At 41.3% G+C, this 22,829-nt stretch overlaps 1 protein-coding gene and 1 non-coding gene across 2 annotated transcripts in view; both read left to right on the forward strand.

Annotated features, from left to right (window-relative positions):
* The window catches only part of hhipl1 (HHIP-like 1), a 50,811-nt gene extending 42,378 nt beyond the window's left edge, over positions 1-8,433 (forward strand). The window contains exons 7-9 of the mRNA XM_034159436.1: positions 1,819-1,900; positions 5,837-5,919; positions 7,705-8,433. Of these exons, the coding sequence (XP_034015327.1) occupies positions 1,819-1,900; positions 5,837-5,919; positions 7,705-8,273 (734 nt within the window). The 3' untranslated portion in view covers positions 8,274-8,433. The remainder of the gene's footprint in view (positions 1-1,818; positions 1,901-5,836; positions 5,920-7,704) is intronic.
* An 11,437-nt stretch (positions 8,434-19,870) lies between these two features.
* trnat-ugu lies at positions 19,871-19,943 on the forward strand. The gene has a single exon. It is a non-coding gene; the product is annotated as a tRNA-Thr (tRNA).
* Positions 19,944-22,829: the final 2,886 nt, after the last annotated feature.

The raw sequence follows: 22,829 nt of genomic DNA on the forward strand, positions 1-22,829 counted from the left end.
ATAGTTTGGGAGTTTATCGCACATGGTACAACACTGTATGGTCTTACATAAATGGCTATTTTGGGGGTAATTTTCAGGTCAACTTTTAAAAAACTGTACCATTTTTTCCCCATGTCATGATTCAGAATATATATAGTTTTTAGGGCTACATATTATAGTTTGGGAGTTTATCCCGGACAGACAGACAGATAGACAGATAGACGTAGCCCTTTATGTATATAGATTTGATGTAATGCTGATGCTGTACAGAGCGGAGGCAGAGGTGTTCATCCGGGGGGGTGTTCTGGCTCCTACACGGTTCAGTGTTTGCATGGACTGGGTGTTAGAGTGGGTTGGGGAAACCAATGAATTAGGTGCTTTTGTTGGTGAGAAAAGGTTTATTGACCTTGACTTTACAGATGATGCTGTGATCTTTGCTGATCCAATGGGTGCCCTGACTGCAACACTTGAGAGGCTGAGACAGAAATCAGAGTTTCTGGGTTTGCAATTGTTCTTGATCAAGACTGAGATCCATGCTTTTAGTAACTTCCTTGACCTGGTCGTCACAAGTGTATCTACGCGTATATGCGACTGAAGTGTTGAACTTGGTCATGGGGTGGGCAGGGAGAAGGTGAAGGGCGGAGAGGTCCCAGAACAGAGGCTTATCTCCAAATTATATCTTAATGCAATGGAAAATATCAAATATCATATTCACATATTGGAGTGCCCAGGGTACCTCTTCTGCCTGAAGAGGGGGTGGGCCGGTGCACGAGCTCGACCAGTATTACGTTTGTCAGAACACCTGTTTCAATAAAATGTCTGATTTCATCAAAAACAAGAGCAATCAGAGATTTTTGATCACCTCCAAAATTCAGCGGAGTCTTCCATGTCCTAATATCTATCTGTGGTGCAAATTTGGTGAGAATCCACGAAGTAGTTTTGACGTAATCCTTCAACGTGTATATAAAGTGAAATCTTGATCCAGAATCCGGATCCAGACCACCTCCAAAATTTCATGGAGTCTTCCATGGCATAATATCTATCTGTGGTGAAAACTTCGTCAAAATCCGTGCAGTAGTTTTGATGTACTCTTGTTAACAGTCAGACAGACAAACAAATAAATAAATAAATGCCGATGATTTCATTATGTCCGTGGCGGACGTAACAACAAAATGCTCAGAAAGGACAGACATGGTCAATCCACTGCTAGCAGTCTCTGCTAGTGAGGCTCTGAAGATCAAGTCTGTAATTATTCATAAGTATGTCTTAAAATGTTAATCTGATGAGTTATTAAAAAAAAATCCCCCCACGTGTACACACACACACACACACACACACACACACACACACACACACACACACACACACACACACACACACACACACACACACACACACACACATGGATGTGATGGAGGAGGAAACTAAATCTAAAGAGACCAAAGCAATTTTGTACCAGGCTGTAAGCACGTTTGTTTCTCCTTTAAAGTTGAGCATTTTAGCATGTACTTCTATGGAAAGTAACTCACTTTTGGAGCCAGCCTCAAGCAGCCATTCAAAGAATTACAAGATTTTCCACTTCCAGAGCTTGTAGTCTGAGTTGGATGCACTTTAGACCATCAAGATGGGGCCCAAGGTGGTTTGGAAGTTGGTGGTAAAATGCACTCCAGTCAGTGTTATCCTGCTTTGTTTGTTGGTTAGTGGAATCACTCAAAAATAATTAAAATGTTAACTTCTTGGAGACTGGGAATTAGCATCAAAAATTGGAAGTAGTGCTTTAAAATGTTGTTTTATGTGAGGTTATGTCCTCTAACTGTGTTTCATTTTGCTGTCTATCAGGAGAACTATACTTCATGTCAACTGGAACGCCGAGTGCTATGTCACCTTCAGGAGTTGTTTATAAAGTGGTTGATCCTTCAAGGTGAGCGAGAGTATAATCGGTGCTTTGTAACGTGGTCACGTTCACGGCAAAGTCAGGAGCGGCATGACAAATAATCCAGCCTCACTGAGCAATGGTGCAGTATTGTGAGGCAAAATTAACTGTGACACGATGGTGTCAGTGTGGTTCTCTGAGCTGAAAGCTTTGTTTCTGCTGTAAAATCATGGATATATAATGGATTTTGTCTGTTTTATACAAATAACAGATTTGGTCCATTTTATACATATAATGGATTTTGTCCGTTTTATACATCTAACAGATTTGGTCCATTCATTTTATACATATAACAGATTTTGTCCATTTTACACATATACAGTGAGGAAAATAAGTATTTGAACACCCTGCAATTTTGCAAGTTCTCCCACTTAGAAATCATGGAGGGGTCTGAAATTTTCATCTTAGGTGCATGTCCACTGTGAGAGACAATCTAAAAAAAAAAAAAAAATCCGGAAATCACAATGTATGATTTTTTTAATAATTTATTTGTATGTTACTGCTGCAAATACGTATTTGAACACCTACCAACTAGCAAGAATTCTGGCTCACACAGACCTGTTATTTTTTCTTTAAGAAGCCCTCCTATTCTGCACTCTTTACCTGTATTAACTGCAACTGTTTGAACTCATTACCTGTATAAAAGACACCTGTTCACACACTCAATCAATCAATCACACTCCAACCTGTCCACCATAGCCAAGACCAAAGAGCTGTCTAAGGACACCAGGGACAAAACTGTAGACCTGCACAAGGCTGGGATGGACTACAGGACAACAGGTAAGCAGCTTGGTAGAAGACAACAACTGTTATGATTATTTATTAGAAAGTGGAAGAAACACAAGATGACTGTCAATCTCCCTCGGTCTGGGATAACATGCAAGATCTCACTTTGTGGGGTAAGGATGATTCTGAGAAAGCTCAGAACTACACAGGAGGACCTGGTCAGTGACCTGAAGAGAGCTGGGACCACAGTCAATCACAATCAATCAATCAATTTTTTTTATATAGCGCCAAATCACAACAAACAGTTGCCCCAAGGCGCTTTATATTGTAAGGCAAGGCCATACAATAATTATGTAAAACCCCAACGGTCAATACGACCCCCTGTGAGCAAGCACTTGGCTACAGTGGGAAGGAAAAACTCCCTTTTAACAGGAAGAAACCTCCAGCAGAACCAGGCTCAGGGAGGGGCAGTCTTCTGCTGGGACTGGTTGGGGCTGAGGGAGAGAACCAGGAAAAAGACATGCTGTGGAGGGGAGCAGAGATTGATCACTAATGATTAAATGCAGAGTGGTGCATACAGAGCAAAAAGAGAAAGAAACAGTGCATCATGGGAACCCCCCAGCAGTCTACGTCTATAGCAGCATAACTAAGGGATGGTTCAGGGTCACCTGATCCAGCCCTAACTATAAGCTTTAGCAAAAAGGAAAGTTTTAAGCCTAATCTTAAAAGTAGAGAGGGTGTCTGTCTCCCTGATCTGAATTGGGAGCTGGTTCCACAGGAGAGGAGCCTGAAAGCTGAAGGCTCTGCCTCCCATTCTACTCTTACAAACCATAGGAACTACAAGTAAGCCTGCAGTCTGAGAGCGAAGCGCTCTATTGGGGTGATATGGTACTACGAGGTCCCTAAGATAAGATGGGACCTGATTATTCAAAACCTTATAAGTAAGAAGAAGAATTTTAAATTCTATTCTAGAATTAACAGGAAGCCAATGAAGAGAGGCCAATATGGGTGAGATATGCTCTCTCCTTCTAGTCCCCGTCAGTACTCTAGCTGCAGCATTTTGAATTAACTGAAGGCTTTTTAGGGAACTTTTAGGACAACCTGATAATAATGAATTACAATAGTCCAGCCTAGAGGAAATAAATGCATGAATTAGTTTTTCAGCATCACTCTGAGACAAGACCTTTCTGATTTTAGAGATATTGCGTAAATGCAAAAAAGCAGTCCTACATATTTGTTTAATATGCGCTTTGAATATTAAGATACAAAGATTACATTAGTAACACATGATGCTGTCATGGTTTAAAATCCTGCAGGGCAGCAAGGGCCCCCTGCTCAAGCCAGCACATGTCCAGGCCCATTTGAAGTTCACCAGTGACCATCTGGATGATCCAGAGGAGGCATGGGAGAAGGTCATGTGGTCAGATGAGACCAGAATAGAGCTTTTTGGAATCAACTCCACTTACCATGTTTAGAGGATGAGAACAACCCCAAGAAAACCATCCCAACCGTGAAGCATGAGGGTGGAAACATCATACTCTGGGGGTGCTCTTCTGCAAAGGGGACAGGACGACTGCACCGTATTGAAGGGAGGATGGATGGGGTCATGTATTGCGAGATTTTGGCAAACAACCTCCTTCCATCAGTAAGAGCATTGAAGATGGGTCATGGCTGGGTCTTCCAGCATGACAATGACCCCAAACACACAGCCAGAGCAACTAAGGAGGGGCTTCGTAAGAAGCATTTCAAGGTCCTGGAGTGGCCTGCCCAGTCTCCAGACCTGAACTCAATAGAAAATCTTTGGAGGGAGCTGAAAGTCCAAACCTGAAAGATCTAGAGAAGATCTGTATGGAGGAGTGGACCAAAATCCCTGCTGCAGTGTGTGCAAACCTGGAAACGTTTGACCTCTGTAATTGCAAACAAAGGCTACTGTACCAAATATTAACACTGATTTTCACAGGTGTTCAAATACTTATTTGCAGCAGTCACATACAAATAAATTATTAAAAAATCAGACATTGTGATTTCCGGATTTTTTTTTTTTTTTTAGATTATGTTTCTCACAGTGGACATGCACCTAAGATGAAAATTTCAGACCCCTCCATGATTTCTAAGTGGGAGAACTTGCAAAATCGCAGGGTGTTCAAATACTTATTTTCCTCACTGTATAATGGATTTTGTCTGTTTTATACATATAATGGATTTTGATTATAACGGACAAAATTCGCTGGTTCACCTGAATCCATTATATGCAAGTTTTACTGTAGTCTGTTCTGCAAATGGCCATATGTGAACTGCATGAGGACAAGTTGGAGGAGATGGAGGGATTTTCCCAGAGTGTCACTGTAGCGCTTGACGTTATGCACGTGATTGGAAGCTGTGAATCACATGACCTCACAGCTGAAACATGAACAGATGTATGGTTTACTCCACGTTTGAGCAGATAATAAACATGAATGAAGATGTTTGTGCAGGACTGGAGCAGCTGATGGTCAGCCACTAAAGCGTGACCTCAGTGCTCTGCCTGAACTGATGCACGTTTAATACCAGCAGGTAAATCAAGAAGCTGGCAGCAAAAATCCCATGTGAAGTCATCATGTTGTAAACACTGCCAGCATGTTAAGGTTTTGGCACTTCCTGTCTGTTTCTCCAGAAGGTTGCAGAATTTCTAGGTACAGTACGTGCACAGTGTGTTGTTGGGGCACTGTACGTGTACATTTCTTTTTGGAAGTTAATATTTAAGAGCCACATCTGTTCTCGATTACTCACACAGGCGGCGCATTCTTCTCAGAGATCCCAGTGTGATTCGCATGTGTGTGCACGCATGTGTGCATGTGTGTGGTTTTGAGCTTGAACTCTGTGTTTTCTCAGCGTTTTTTTTCCTCTCTGAATGTCACACTGCTTTGTGTGCGGTTTGGAAGAAAATCAAATAGAACAGTGTTGCAGAACCGTGCATGACGTGCCGTCTTAAATACACTCTCATGGATATCGCTTCCGGCACATTCTGGTCGTCTCTCAGCGGTAAATGGTTGTGTTGTCTAATTTATTTCCCAGACATCACATGAATCCAAAGCATTTCTCACCACGATTGTCACTTCAGCTGAAATTCTGAATGTTTTCCACAGATGTTTTGTGACTTTCAGTGTCATATGTTCTGTATTAGCTTCAACAACACTGTGTCATTTTGCTGTTTTTCAGACGAGCTCCACCGAGACAGTGTCACTACGACCCTCTTCCAGTGCGAGTGAAAAGCAATCTCATCAAGTTTGTTCCTCAGGAATGTGAGTGTGCTTACAGAAGAGCGAGAGAACTAATCTGACGTTCACCTGTAGTTGTACGTCAGGTGAACAGCTCTTCACCTGTATGTTTGTATGTATGCCCAAAACGCGGGGCTGCATGGATGCCCTGTGATGTGCCACCAAAGCTAAATTAATCCACTGAACCCCAGATATTATTTTTTGCTCCTGTCACATTTTTACTCCCTGTGAATTCATTTTTCAGGCCACCTGCAAATCATGCACCTCCATGAAAATTACAGTCACTGATAGTACAAATAGCTAATAAATAAATAAATAAAAAAATCAGTACAATACAGTTGTCATAAATCATAAAAAAAGAAAAAGTGTAGGTTGAATTCCTTTGAGAATTTATTTTTAAAAAATTTAAAAATGTTTGGCGTAATATATACTCAACATTTTTTAATGTGCCCACAAATGTAACTTTGTTCTTCTCCTTCTTTCGGCGGCTCCCGTTAGGGAATTCCAAGGCAAATCATCCATCACCATCTCACACTGTCCTCTGCATCTTCTGTCACACATATCCTCCCTCAACACATCCATAAACCTCTTCTTATCCTCCAGCCTGGTGGCTCCATTCTCAGCATCCTTCTCTCTACATACCCTGTGTTTCTCCTCTGCACTAGAAGTTTAACAGATCACAAAACTCAGTTCGGGTCAGGTTTTCAGTCATAAATGGGATAATTTTTTGGATTAGCAATAAATAAATAAATAAATAAACATATTTAAATAAAATACTTAATTGTTTTTGTTAAATTTGCAATATGAGCAGTATGAATGAATAGAAATACCCTTTATCAAAATCATAAAGTAATAAAAACAGAAAGAAACGAGCAATCAGAGATTTCTGACGTCCACTGGTCATGCAAATTTGGTTGGTTGTGAAGTAGTTTTGAAGTAATCCTTCAAAGCCTATATAAAGTGAAATCTTAATCCAGAATCCAGATCCGGATCACTTCCAAAAATTAATGGAGTCTTCCATGCCCTAATATCCATCTGTGGTGCAAATTTGGTAAGAATCTGTGAAGTAGTTTTGACATAATTCTTCAAAGTGTATAGAAAGTGAAATCTTGATCCAGAATCTGGATTTGAATCCGGTGTTGCAGACCGAACAGTCCCCCCTGAAAATTGGTCTGCCTGCCTTCACTGTGCATGCATCATTTGGGACCACAGCAGCTCGTCTGAGACAGAGTCTCTTAACCCAAAGCGATCAAATGGATTAATGGGATACAATACCACAACTCTTCTCTTGGGACCCTGTCATAAGCTTTCTCCAAATCTACAAACACACAAAGGATCTCGTTCTGGCCTTCTCTATACTTCTTCTTTAGCATGCTCTGAGCAAAAATTGTATTCGTAGTGCTCTTTCTTGGCATGAAACCATATTGCTCCCTGAAGATTTTTACCTCTTTGTTAAGCCTAACTTCTACTACTTTTCCCACAAATTAATATTATGGCTGATCAGTTTTGTGCCACTTTAGTTGTTGCAGCTCTGTACATCACCATTCTTCATAAAAATTGGTACTGTTGCATTTCTTCTCCGTTCCTCCAACATCTTCTCACTTTCCAAGATTTTTAAAACAGAATGTCTGGTGTTTGTCAGAAATGTCTTTTTTCATCATTTATGTCCAGTGGACAGTCACTCATAATGTCTGAGTTGGATAGCAAGACATCCCAAATTAAAATGCTTCAAAGGTGTAGGTCATGCCTCAAGAAACTGCCCTTTTAGGTATATTTGTTTTTGTAATTCAGTTTCCTTTCTTCCATCAGCATTGATTGGTGTTGAACCACCAACCAAAAGTACACCTAAGCTACAGCCTACAGAAACATATGACTGGCTTCAAGAGCTACTTGACCAGCTAAACCAACTAGCACCAGACCAAACTACTTCTTTGCCGTCGACAACTACAACCAGGCTGCCCACTCATTCAAGGCGGAAAGGCCGGCGCAGGAAAGGCAAATCCAGAGTGGATAGTGCACCTGAGCTCCAGAACGGACACGTGAGACTAGTTGGGGACAATCAAGGCCGCAATGACCGTGGACGTGTGGAGATCTTTGTTAATGGCCAGTGGGGCACAGTGTGCGATGATCTGTGGACCACCAAGAACGCTGCAGTGGTTTGCAGGCAGCTGGGTTTTCGGTACGCATTGAAGGCAGCCAAGAGTTTAGAATTTGGTGAGGGGAGGGACCTCCAGATTCTTCTAGATGATGTTGTGTGTGACGGGACCGAGTCCAACTTGCTGAACTGTAAACACTCTGGTGTGGGGAGACATAACTGTGCCCACTATGAAGATGCTGGAGTGATCTGTGGCAACTCAGACTATGTTATAGAAGTCTAAATGTTTCACAGCCACACAGTCAGTGCTAATTTTCATTGACTAAAACCTTCTTAAATTCCATTCCAGATTTAACACTGTCAAAAGGAGATGTTTTGCTGTCTATAGTTGCTGGTATATTTACACATTTATGTAAATGAAAACAGCTACAGTGCTGTAGGGACAGTGGTGGGCACAGCTAACCACAAAGTTAGCTTCAATAACCATTAATCTGATAACTGAAAAGTTATCTTTTATGACGTTTAAACTGATAAACTGCTAAAAAATGTATATTTATTATAGATAACCTATAACTTTTAGTATTGATTTGGACGCGGTCACATCAGATTACACTGTCGGCTTCTGATAAACCAGTTTCACTTTAAGCGCAGCAGGGGCTGCTGGGTAAATTCAAAGATCACAAACACAAAAAGGACGCACAAAAAATGAATAAATAAAAAAATAAAACCCAAATACTGTCATCATCTTTCAAAAACAGTAAAACACAGTATTAGAAGTCGCAGACTACGTTTACATTCAGGCAGTAACCCTTTCATAACCCTTTCATAACCGGAATATTTGTTGTATGGTTGGGGGTGCCTGGCTGCTTTTTGTTTGTGTCTTCTGTTTCTGTCATTTGTTTTTCCTTCCAGGTGGCACGCGTTTAGGACTGAGTGGCTGTGTGGCTGAGTTATCAGGACCTCACCCTGATCACCTGAGGCTGATCATGTGCAGCTCGTCAGGACTCACAGCTGTGGTGCATCTACACGAATTGGAGCATGGTGGCATTTAAGTCTGGAGTACACAGTGTGTATTTGCCAGAGACTCGACCTTGTGACCAGACGGGTGAGATCGTCGTCTTGAGAGCCATCTCATCATTATGGATGCAGAGAACGTCCAGGTTTGATGCCATGGTCTGTGAAAGAGGAGGGGGTGAGGTCTCACGCTTGTCAGCACACTTCCTGAGGTACGTCAGGTTTTGTGACTAACATTTGTACAGTCAGTAAATGTGGTGTCCCTCACACCTTATTATATTGAGCTGTTATGTTAGTCGTTTAATCAGCTTCCACTGCAGTGAGTAATGTGAACGGGGTGTTCCATGCCTGCAGGGTGGGAAGCTGATTAGTGCTTAAGCCAGGAAGTGTTTGCTGTTTGTGTACACCTTTGAGCGGTCTCTCTGTGTGTGGAGTGTGGACTCACATGATGGTTTCTTCTTTCACTGACTCGGTTTGTCGCGGCCACCTGGGGGGTGTCGGCGGGGTCCTTGGGTCCGAACTGTTTCTGGCTCCGGACCATTTGTGCAGCTGGGAGCACACCGTATATCCACCTCGCCAGTCCGCGCACTCATTTGTTATACTTTTGCACCGCACTGTTATGTCATTAAATTTTGTTATCCTTTGTACCGTGCTCTGCTTATTTCATACTGGGTCCTTCAAACGCTGGTCGGTTCTCCGTCCTGCGTCCGACACATAACAGTAGTCTCTGGCCAAACGTCATGGACCCAGCGGTAGCAGAGACGGTAACGCGCCGGGAAGGCGGCAGCAGACGTTCAGAAGTTATCCGGATCAGTTACGGGTGCTCTCCGCCCGGATGGTGCGTGTTTGAGACCCATTACTGAATACTGATTTGAGCGCTCTTGCAGCCGTGTTCCTGTGTTGTGCCTTATCCGAGGGTCGTGGTGGAGTGTGACTAGCGACGGCTTCGCGTCACACTTCGACCGGATAAGAGGTTTAAACGGGAGCTGCATGAGTGGATCTGTAATGGGTGAACGCGCTGTGCTTCCTGTGTTACAGTTGTAGCCCCGTCTCCCCGGGTGAAGATAACTACTACTGCTTTCCATGACAAAATCTCTTGTTAAAAGTGAAATCTGCCGGAAAATGGCTGATGTCCAGCTCTTGTGATAACCAGAGAAATTGCACACAAGGGTCCCGGCTCCACACAGCCATCTGTTTAGAAATGATGTGGTGGTTTCTGCCTCTCGATGGTGGCTCGGAGCGCGGCGCCGTGCGCCATTGTGGGGAGTCCTTAAAGCTGTAGTAACACTCTTTATTCTCTGTGAAGCCCGTAAAATTTTCACCGAAAGCCAGATACATTTTTCGAATGGTTTCCAGCTGCCTGTCTCTAACAGTTTCTGAAAAAATTCTGATGGAAAAAAGCCCAAATCATTGCGCCATTTCCTGACAATGAAACAACGACGAGAGGGGTGGAGCAGTGCTCACTCAAAGCCTGCCCACAGGCGAATGATGCAACCGACAGGTGTGGAAAAACTCACGCATGCGCACGAAGGTTCAAGCTTGGCTGACGTAAAAACATATGAATCAAATCCATATAGTTTTTGAAAAAATAAAAAGGTACAATACTTTTCTAACAGACCTCGTATACAGGAGTAACTCTGTCTGCTTAAGCATGTAAACGGGTTATTCCTAATGATTCAGAAACCGGAATATTGACCTTAACCCGAATATTAACGGCATGTAAACGTAGTCAGTGTTTATCTCAGTATTATATACACCGTCATTTATGAAGTAAAAGCTGCTGTTTTTTCACACGCTTTGAACCCTGCAGCTTAAACAACCGAAATATGTCCATTAATGCATTGATTGGCAAAGTAAAAGACATGTAGTGAGCATAGATTCTTACCTGTTAGTTTCAGTGGGAATCCTGTAGAAAATAACCACCACATAAAGTGTCCTGATTATCCAACACGGTGTCTAAAACAGTGAAAAAAAGTCCCTCTGTAACACAGCTGCACCGTGAGATCTCCTTTCTCCCACCAAGTCTTGGTGATTAAATTATCCAGTCAGCCACAAAGAAATAAAATAAAATAATGTTAAAATTACTCCAGTTTATTTGTGTCGGTAACAGTGTAACGTCCAAAGTGAACCTGAACTACACTACCCACAATGCTCCCTGCGTCAACCGGCCAATCATCTTGCGCTAAATGATGACATCATCAGCAAGTGACAGCCAGTCTGCCACAAATCAATGCTCTACACCCGACAGGGACTAAAATGTTTGATCTTAGGGTTTACAAACATTTTTGTCTGTTAAACTTTGCTCACTTTACCAGCAAAAAAAATGTTAGCGGACTAAAAATGATCTGAACTAAATTTATCGGAAGATAATTGGTCCGCTGATGGTTTTTAAACTTATCTGAAAAGTTAGTTCACTAACAAAAACATTAGCTTCAATAATTATCGGTTATCGGATTAGCTGAACAGTGTCCACCACTGTGTAGGGTCAATGCATAAAGCACTTTTTATAATTAGGTGATAATGTGAACAACAAAGTGGATTCATATCAAAGCATTCCAGATGTTATTGTATGATATAATGTACGGCTAGCTAAAAGACTGTACCATCCAAGACTGGGTTTTCCTTCAGTATTGTCTTCTAATCACCTGTGTTGTCGGTATAAGCTAATGTTTTCCTGTTTTTTTTTTTTAATTCCCTGCGGACATCAATGTTTAATTTGAACGCATGAAGCACTTTTGCATAAATCTTTAGCTTAACACTGATATGTTACAACAAAGGATGACACATTTATTTGTCTGAATGTTAACTAGCATTGTGAATGTCACATTTATCAAATGTCCAATGGCCAGCAAATGAATGTGTTTATTTTTCCACTTTTGTTAATGATTTTAATAAACAATTTTTTTCTGATGATTTTTCTCTACACAGACATTGTAAGTCTAGATTGCTAAATCAAACTTTTTGAAGGCTACGGAGAGTCACGATTGGACCTCACGATGCAGACAGCAGGACACAAGGGATTAGTTTTAAAAAAAAAACAGGGTGTTTTAATTCCCAAATGTTGCAGTGATTATAAAAAATAAAAGTGACTCAAACATCCGAAGTGACAAAATCCAAAAACACGACAAGAGTCTTGGTGAGAAACAAATGGTGAGTAAACAAAAGACAACTGTCAAAAAACCAACAGCGAGAGGTACACTTACAAACAGAGGGATAGACAACTTGTAAGGCTGGGAGGACGAGCTGAAGATACAGCATGACTGACTGACACAGGGAAAATGTAATCGACCAGCAACTGAACAAAGAGAAGGTGCGACTATATAAACAAAGTGATTAACAACAGGTGTGCAGATGACAATGAGACAGAACTACAAAGTGCACGTGAGACTGAACTGAACACAAAAAGATAATAAACTAAGCAGAAAATAACCAGAGAAACAATGGACATCAGGGGGTGAGCAGAAAACAAAACACAATAAACACCATCAATATTTAACCTGAGTGCAATCTGACTGAAAACAAACATGGACATCAACCCAAGCTAAGAAACAGACACATCATAAAAGTGACAACCCAACACCAGAACTGACATACAAAGAACACACAGGAACCAACACAAGCCGAGTACACAGCGAACAAACCGGATCACGGGGGGCACTCAGACACCGAGGAGCTGTCAACTGCCGCACACAGTTGTCAGGAGTACCTATGACAACTGCACATGGGCAATGAGGAGGAGGACGAGACCAGAAGACGCATTGAGGATCACACCCATAACCCACACACACATATGCACGCCATGGGAGACAGGGACACACTCAGGCGATAAAGGACAAAGACAGACATGGGAGACACCCACGGAAGAAGCACACCCACACATATACCCACAGACAAGAGGAGGAGCACACCAAGGACAAATGAGAAATGCGCACACACACTCACACACACCCAAGAATGCAGACACAGACTCAGACAGCCGAATAACAGGTGACAGGACATGCATGCTCACAGACTATGGGGAGACAGGACAGGACAAGTGACCAAGGACATAAAAGACAAAGGGACAACTAAAAAAAACCCAGCTACAGATCAAACCCCAACAGTACCCCTCCACCATGGGCTGGCCACAAACAGCCCAAAATAAACAACCCCGCTTCCCCCCAAACAACAAGACTAGAAAAAAACAAGGGACACGGGACAAACGTGGGAAGACCAAACACAAAAAAAAGGACACAAAAAAACCTGAGACCTCCCACAACGCCCATTGGGCGGGCGGTGGGGATCAGAAAGGCGGACATGCCCCTAAACAACGGTGTACCACCGTGGAGGCCAGATTGCACAGACAGGATAAAAAATACACAGTCCAATGGTCGACCTCCCCCAAAAGCGTTGGGCAGCTGGCAGAAGTCCCACCCAAGAGCCCGGCCGTGGGCCACCTCAGGGATGAGAATCACCTGCCGATTGGCGGTTTCCCAATTTTTGGGATTAATTTAGTCACATGTACAACCTCTGGTAAAAATTATGGAATCACCGGCCTCAGAGGATGTTCATTCAGTTGTTTAATTTTGTAGAAAAAAAGCAGATCACAGACATGACACAAAACTAAAGTCATTTCAAATGGCAACTTTCTGGCTTTAAGAAACACTATAAGAAATCAAGAAAAAAAGATTGTGACAGTCAGTAACGGTTACTTTTTTAGACCAAGCAGAGGAAAAAAATATGGAATCACTCAATTCTGAGGAATAAATTATAGAATCACCCTGTAAATTTCCACCCCCCAAACTAAAACCTGCATCAAATCAGATCTGCTCGTTGACATTGACCCTATGCCATGACATTGATCCTATGTGTCTTTTTGCAAGGAACGTTTTCACAGTTTTTGCTCTATGGCAAGATGCATTATCATCTTTAAAAATGATTTCATCATCCCCAAACATCATTTCAATTGTCCAAAATATCAATGTAAACTTGTGCATTTATTGATGATGTAATGACAGCCATCTCCCCAGTGCCTTTACCTGACATGCAGCCCCAATATCATCAATGACTGTGGAAATTTAGATGTTCTCTCAGGCAATCATCTTTATAAATCTCATTGGAACGGCACCAAACAAAAGTTCAGCATCATCACCTTGCCCAATGCAGATTGAGATTCATCACTGAATATCACTTTCATCCAGTCATCCACAGTCCACGATTGCTTTTCCTTAGCCCATTGTAACCTTGTTTATTCTGTTTAGGTGTTAATGATGGCTTTCGTTTAGCTTTTCTGTATGTAAATCCCATTTCCTTTAGGCGGTGTCTTACAGTTCAGTCATAGACGTTGACTCCAGTTTCCTCCCATTCGTTCCTCATTTGTTTTGTTGTGCATTTTTGGATTTTTGAGACATATTGCTTTAAGTTTTCTGTCTTGACGCTTTGATGTCTTCCTTGGTCTACCAGTATGTTTGCCTTTAACAACCTTCCCATGTTTTTTGTATTTGGTCCTGAGTTTAGACACAGCTGACTGTGAACAACCAACATCTTTTGCAACATTGCATGATGATTTACTCTCTTTTAAGAGTTTGATAATCCTCTCCTTTGTTTCAACTGACATCTCTCGTGTTGGAGCCATGATTCATGTCAGTCCACTTGGTGCAACAGCTCTCCAAGGTGTGATCACTCCTTTTTAGATGCAGACTAATGAGCAGATCTGATATGATGCAGGTGTTAGTTTTGGGAATGAAAATTTACAGGGTGATTCCATATTTTTTTCCTCTGCTTGGTCTAAAAAAGTAGCCGTTACTGACTGTCACAATCTTTTTTTCTTGATTTCTTATAGTGTTTCTTAAAGCCAGAAAGTTGCCATTTGAAATGACTTTAGTTTTGTGTCATGTCTGTGATCTGCTTTTTTCTACAAAATTAAACAACTGAATGAACATCCTCCGAGGCCGGTGATTCCATAATTTTTGCCAGGGGTTGTATATATCATTTAAAATCCTGTGAGAAAAAAAAATTGAGGTGTGATGTGTTGGTTATCACATTAGCCACCAGGTGTCACTGTTACTGAACAGTGTGGTGCACACAAGACTTGCCGGTATTAGGTAGAAGAAGAGCTGCTATACTGAAAAGCTAAGCACCACGTCCCACAGTTTGTATCTGTAAATGTAAAGACAGCTAATGAAACAAAGGCTGGATAGTTCATGACAGGACTTTCCATCTCCATTCTGTGGGTTCACCATCCACAGGGGAAACCGCTGATTGGTTAAACAGTTGCATTGTAATTCCTTCTTATGATTTAGATAATGTATCTGTAAAATTATGTTTATTGTGGATGTAACGTCTCATCATAATCATTCAGATGCGCTGCGGCAACGAGATGCATTGACGTGCAGTGACAGAGTGTTTTCCAATAGACTCTGCAATGTTCACGTCTAGTTCACAAAGTTAATGCGTGCCAGAGCTTTTTAATATTTCAAAATTTCTTTGCGCACTTGGACGCAAACCGCGCACAGCTCACGTACAGTTTCTAAACAGTTTACAATGAGTTTACTCTGGCGGATTGCGTGCCAGTGCAGGGATCAAATTCGTGCAAGTGTCAAGATGACGTCATCTTGCCTAAGACTCAGAATTATTTAGGGCTGACACTGCTGGGTTCTGAGCATTGCCCAACTGCCTGTTTTTATAGTTCTGCATATTCAAAAGTTAGTGCAACTTCATACAACTGTCGTTAACCAATAACATAGATTTTGTAAATAAATTATTTATAATCCTAAACAACACTCACCATGAAGTCACACAGATTATGCTGTTTTTGCTCAACATGGAGGGCTCAGATGTGAAAATCTGTTAATGCATAACTGTAGAACCCCCCCCCCCCCAAAAAAAGTGTTTTTCCTGATTTCCCTCCCATACGCAGTACACACGTAGCCATTTATAATCATTATCAAACTTGATTTTCTTTGATTCTGTAATTCAGTAAAGTATAACCTTTTAGTCAACACATCAGTCACTCAGTAATTAAGACGTTGCATTCCCACTGTATGCTTTCTGATCACTTCTACAGAATCTTCAAACCGGAATCTTCACTGGACAGAGTTAAAGGGGTACCTATGTAGCTGGGATCTAGGGCTGAAATGACGCATCGGTTACGTCAGCTTGCATGGAGTGTGTTGATGCATCACTGAGATTACATTAATTTCTAATGACAGTAGTTCCTGCTCCCAAGCATGCTGGAAGGGAGACTTTATCCCTAAAATCAGGGCCCAGATCATCCAGAGGGAACTCTTAAACAGAGACCAAATAAAATGGTGCTCTATGTATTTTTTTAAACCAGAAATGGTGTACCACAGCAATACACTGACTATGCACAAACGTATTAATAGAAAACATCCAAAGGATGTCCAACCTCAGTAGTATAAGTATTATTACAGTGAGTTTACTCTGTTTTTTTGGTTGTGATCAGTGTCTGGGGCTCGTCACTGCACTCTTATTACCTCCGCCCAACAATGTTTTTGCTCCTGTTTGTTAGTGAACAGCCTGGAGCCCACAATTTTTCATGTATAGTTATTACATTTTATTAAAGATTCATATCCTGATATGCAAGAACTGATTCAGTTTTCAAGGTCATAGGTCAAAGGTCAAACTCAGGAACAATCATTTTAACATAGAATGAATTTTCAAAAATTCAGAACTCTGTCAAAAAAAATATCAAACTTCTTTCATATTTGAGAGTGTTATGTAGGATGGTATCCTTTATTGACTGACAAAGTCTGATCTGGATATGATCCAGATTACATAGTTTGTGGCCATTTAAAATTAACATTGGAAACCCCATTTAATGGTGGCCAAATGGTTATTGTACTTGGTTTCAGTACAGAAGGTTCCCAGGTCAAACCCCACCCCTGCCACATTTCTCCATATAATGTGGATTCACGTCAGGAAGGGCATCCGGTGTGAAACTTGTGCGAATTAAACATGCTGATCCACCTCAGATTTGCTGTGGCGTCCCCGAGTGCAAGCAAGGGAGCAGTCGAAGGAACTTACTTTTACATTATATCTTCATCAAATGTGCCCCAATCACTCTCATATTTTAAAGTGAGGTGCAGGCTGGCACTCACTATTGCCTGGCAAAGTTTTATTCAGATCTGATTCGGATTGTGGATTTTTTAATTTAATACTGAAAGCCCATTTGGTGTACATTTTGCATTACAGTATATCTCAAAATATATTTGATATATATTATATATCAAAAGTGCCTCAATCACTCTCATTTTTCTGTTATGGGTTTGCCTACATCACCCAAATTGAATGGAGGTTCCAATTTTATGCCTATTTGTCAATCTTCCAGTTCAAAAACCAAGTGCTGAAAAGCAATGAGCAATTGTTCATTGCAAAGACAACCAGTGATCTGTGAAAATTATTTGAAAAAGAATTCAGAAACCAAAAAGGTTGAAGAAAAAATAAACCTGACAACACCACAAAAAAAACTTTGATATAAGTGCATGAATTAAATACACACTCCTGTCCTGACATTTGATCGCATCTAATTCAGTTCATGAAATGCCCATTCTGACAGGACTCTGCCCTTGAAAATTTATTCCTAGGCAAAATTTTGTGGAATTGGAAACTTGTGTTGGTGGAGGGTTGCACTCTATGATCACGGTGCCCTAGTTTATTGTGTTTCTGGATGTGAACTCCCCAGAGTAGCTGCTAACAGTGAGCACAGCAACATACTCGCTATTAGCAGTTAGCTATTACTTAGTTATTAGCTATTCCCAGTGCATTTTCTAGATTTTAGCAGGTATGTTACACGTGTACAGACAAGAAAGCAGTGTCTTGTCTTATTACAGTTACTGATCTGTGTTTTTGGTTTGTATATGCCCAGGAATCATCATTGCAGCCTTGTCTGTTGTTGTCAACATTAGCTCCACAGAGTAGCTGCTAATTATTAAAGCATTGGTGAAGTTTTTTTAATCATCAATGTTTTTTAGCCAAGGCCAAAATATGGCCATCGGGTATTGCGAAGGCCTTGCGTCCATCCGTCTGTCTGTGCGCAGTATAAGTCCAGTCCTATTACTGCCAGGGTCTTCAAATTCACAGGGAATATAAGACATCTCACACTCTCAGGTGATGCACTGCATTGTGGGAGAGGTGAGAGGTCATCTGACCCAAACACAGCCGACGCGGCACTATTTAAATCCAAGTCATTCCTCTCTGTTTATCAGAATTTTGTGTCTGTCTGTCTGTCGATTATGAACCTCCAAAGAAAATACAATCTGCATTCCATCATTTCCTCAGTGAGTCAGGTGGATTGTATCTGTTATAATGTGGTCTGAAGCATTTACTTTGAAAATCACAGTGTTTAAAGCAGGCCAACTTGATACCCCAACTAGGAATAATGGAATAGGATTGCAGTTCTATTTGTGGGTTTTCCTCACTGAACTGGGGCCATGAATAAGAGGAACGGCCGGGGGCTAGAGGTGAAATTATTGGACCAAGAATGTTTTCATTAATCAGGAACAAAAGTCAGAGGTTCGAAGACGATCAGATACCGTCATAGTTCCGACCATAAGCAATGACAACTAGCGATGCAGTGGCGTTATTCCCACGACCCGCCAGGCAGTGTCCGGTGTACCGGGAAGACGGGTGGAGATGGAAGGGCACCATCAGGACCCTGTGGATTAATTTGATTCAACACGGTAATCTCACCCGGCCCGGACACGGAAAGAATGAACAGACTTATTGCTCTTTTGCTCCCACCGGCTCCTGTCCGTATTTATTCTCACTGTTCTTAGTTGGTGGAGCGATTTATCTGGTTAATTCCGTTAACGAACGAGACTCCGGCATGCTAACTAGTTACGTGGTCCTGTGTGGTTGGTGTCATCTTCTTAGAGGGACAAGTTGCGTTCACCTACACGAGACTTAGCAAAAACATGGGTAATTGTAATAGTAATAAAGAAGAAAGCAGACATGCAAACTCCAGCCATATTGCTTACGCCTGCAGCAAGCCAGTGCTTGGGTCCCGTTACCGTTGACCCAGAAGTGCTATAGGCTCTCCCAGGTATGGACACTTGAAACTGTGAGATACCTTATTCTTGGGACACAGACCTTGGACAAGTTCAAAGATGGCTAAGTTAAAGCACACGTAAAGTAAAGAGTCAGCTTTGGTTTCAATAATAATAATAACAAAACGAAGTAGAAGAAATGGTTGTTTAAAAAGGGGATGTGGTAGAAAGACTACAATACCCAGATTACCAAGCCTGTTGACGTAATCGTCAACATGGCAATCAAGTCCACACGTGATAGGGGTGGGACTTCTGAGCTCACGGTGTATGTGAAGGTTTATACCCATTTAAACGTCAGCTTCCATTCTTTATATACAGTCTGTGGTTTGGCATCAGGCACAAGCTGACGTTTAGGCTAAAGATTATCACTAATTTTACACGTAATGTCCTTTTTTTTTGTTATTCTTGTCATATTTTCGGCAGGGGTGGTGGCCAAGTGATTAATGCGCTTGGTTTCAATTCTGGGTTCAAATCCCACCCCTGCCACATTTCTCCATGTAATGTGGAGTTGTGTCAGGAAGGGCATCCAAATCAACATGCAGATCCACCTTGGATTTGCTGTGGCGACCCCGAGTGCAAACAAGGGAGCAGCCGAAGGGACTTACTTAGTTGTCTTATTTTCGTGCACACGTCCGCTGTGACGCCTGCAGTCAGCTGATTGTGCCGTCTGATACATTGTAATAAAAAGAACAGTTTATTGTTGAGACGTCATCAAGGTAAGACGGTAAAGGAGCATTTCAAGAATAACCAAAAGGTTTTTGCCAATAAAATTTGTCCGAGATCCTTTAAAAACCTGGACATTGAATTTTTCTGAAACACGGGCTCCATAGCTCAGTGGTTAGAGCACTGGTCTTGTAAACCAGGGGTCGCGAGTTCGATCCTCGCTGGGGCCTTAAAATTTTCAACACCTTTGTTTTCATTTATTTGTTTATTGCGGAAAGCTCCATGTGCATAAAAAAAATGAAAAAACACCGATTCACACCAGATAACAAAGTTTAGCCCACAGACTGTATGCCCACGAGCACGGCGTATACAATAACATGCTTCAAACAAACAGCTCCATACTGCCATCATGAGGAATTGCATTATATCCCAGTCTAAAACTGACAGCAGCTGTCACGTTGTGTGAATACATTAGAATAGAACAGAGCCTGTATTGTTATTGCACATATATACACACAATGTAATTTGTCCACAGTCCGACACCCGGGGACCAACTCCAGATGTAGAGACGCTACCTTGGTCAGGGGAAGAGAAAGGAGCAGACTCTAAATAAGCATGTTTTTGATTGTGGGAGGAAATCCACACAGACACGGGGAGAACATGCAAACTCTACAAAGAAAGGCCAGGAATTGATCCCACGACCTTCTTGCTGTGAGGCACTAGTACCACTAAGCCACCGTGCTGCAGCTTTATAAACACAAATGTGTCCCAAAAGAAAAGAAACGTGAAAATGTTTGGTTTCAGATCTTAGATGAAAGTTTTATATATATATAAAAAAAATGAAGCTTGTTGAACACAGCTTCTTCACTGGCACGACTTGTCACTGTGTGCAGGCTCTTGTCTTTGTGTTGTGCAGGTTGTTGGTATGCTGAGCACCACATCTCAATTGTGAGAGCCGGTCGGCCCTGATCCTGAGCCACTTGCGGCACGCTGCTGTGTGGCCACTGACTCTGGTTCTGACTGTTCTGTAAAAGGCACAATGTAGATGTCAAGCTTTCATGCAGCAAAAGTGCTGTTCAGTAGCTCAAAGAAAGGAAAGGAAAACGAAAACTCATAAAAATTGCATGCTTTAATGTGAGCAAAGGTCATTAGATGCATCAAAAACAGGAAAAATATGAACACAAAAGCTGGCTGAAAGCATCCATCTAGGCTTTTTGGTTGTTGAGCTATAAAAAGGTGTTTTTGCAGAGCATGTTTTCATTGACCTTTGACCTCTGTCCAAACTACTCTAAAATCTAATCACCTCTAGATATCTATCTAAGTAATAGCTCCACTAAGTTTGAAGGAAATTCGGCCAGCTGTTTTTGAGTTATCTTGTCCACACACACACACACACACACACACACACACACACACACACACACACACACACACACACACACACACACACACACACACACACACACACACACACACACACACACACACAACAGTGAAAAAAGGTCCCTGCTTTAGTGTTTCACCTAATAGTGCAGTGATTAAGAGAATATTTAGAGGGGAATCCTACAAATGGTGATAAAAGCATCAAATTCAGCAGAAATACTCCTCAGACAATCCTCTTTTGAAAAAACCGATTGGCCAGTTGAATTTTCAATTGGTGGTCAAGTAGGGGTCTATTGAAGAATTACACAGAGGTCAAAATTAATAGATGCTCCAATCACATTGAAAAATATTCCACATTATTTTCCTGATCATAAAGATTCCAGAAAATGTATAGTTTGGACTATCTGTGACTGAATTCTATGGAGTTACGGGATAAAAACAGCAAGAATGGTGACAAAGGTCAGTTTAATTTTGTGCAGGGGTCAAAAGTTAAAGTTGCTCCAATTTTGGTAAAAAGTGATGCAAATTACTAGTTAACACGGTTCTAAAAAGGAATAGTTTGGACCATGTATCATCCTTACTTATCACGTTACGGGGTAACATATGTCACATGTCATAGAATCCAATAGATGTAGACCTTGTTTGACCTTTACTTTGGAGACCAAGCATTCATCACTGTCAAAACTATTCCATTTATTAATCCTGTTAGCTCAACCAATAAGTTGCATCACTTTTTACCAAAATTGAGCAACTTTAACTTTTGACCCCTGTACAAAATGACACTGACCTTTGTCACCATTCTTCCTGTTTTTATCCCGTAACTCCATAGAATTCAGTCACAGATAGTCAAAACTATACCTTTTTGGAATCTTTATGATCAGGCAAATAGTGTGGAATATTTTTCAATATGATTGGAGCATCTTTTAATTTTGACCTCTGTGTAATTCTTCAATTGACCCCTACCTGACCATGATTAAAAAGTCAAGTGGCCAATCATTTTTTTTCAAAAGAGGCGTGTCTAAGGAGTATTTCTGCCAAATTTGATGCTTTTATCACCATTTGCATGATTGTTTCACTTATCTGCTGCACTATAATAACAGGTGAGTTTAAAACAAACAACCTACATGTTGGTGCATGTGCAGCCTTTAGAGATTAAATTCATGGTTTGTTATGGATGGATGCTCCTGGACTGTGCAGCAGGTGCAGCAGGCAACTCTGAACCAACTCTTTGAAACACAGGTGGTTAGGAGGTTTTGGAACTTTATTTTGAGTTTGCTGTTAGGAATGTGCAGAATTAATGAAAAGTTTTGCTGTCATTCCCTGTTACAGGTTCTACACATTTATTAAGTCCAGTTTTACATTCCTGTCCTGTTGTATGTTTTGTTCCATATGTGGTGTTGCAGCAGACGTCACTTTTCTCCTGGTGGTTTTCAGCACAAATTGGTAGTTATTCATATGAAGGCAGACACCACAACCAGCAGGTGGCAGTCAAATACATGGACATTACACAGCCTAAACAAAGTTCATTTTACAGTTGATCTTGTGCGTTAAAGTTCACCAGATTTCGAAAACAAAAGCTTGCACTGTGCAAAATGTCTCCAATCAAAGCCACAGAAACCTATCATCTCTTCAAGGTTGTCTTGATGGCTTCCCTCATTTGTATCCTTCTTGCACAATAGATTAGATAGGTAGGTAGATTAGATAGATAGGTAGGTAGATTAGATAGATAGATA

Source organism: Thalassophryne amazonica, chromosome 19, assembly GCF_902500255.1.
Source record: "Thalassophryne amazonica chromosome 19, fThaAma1.1, whole genome shotgun sequence".
NCBI lineage: Eukaryota > Metazoa > Chordata > Actinopteri > Batrachoidiformes > Batrachoididae > Thalassophryne > Thalassophryne amazonica.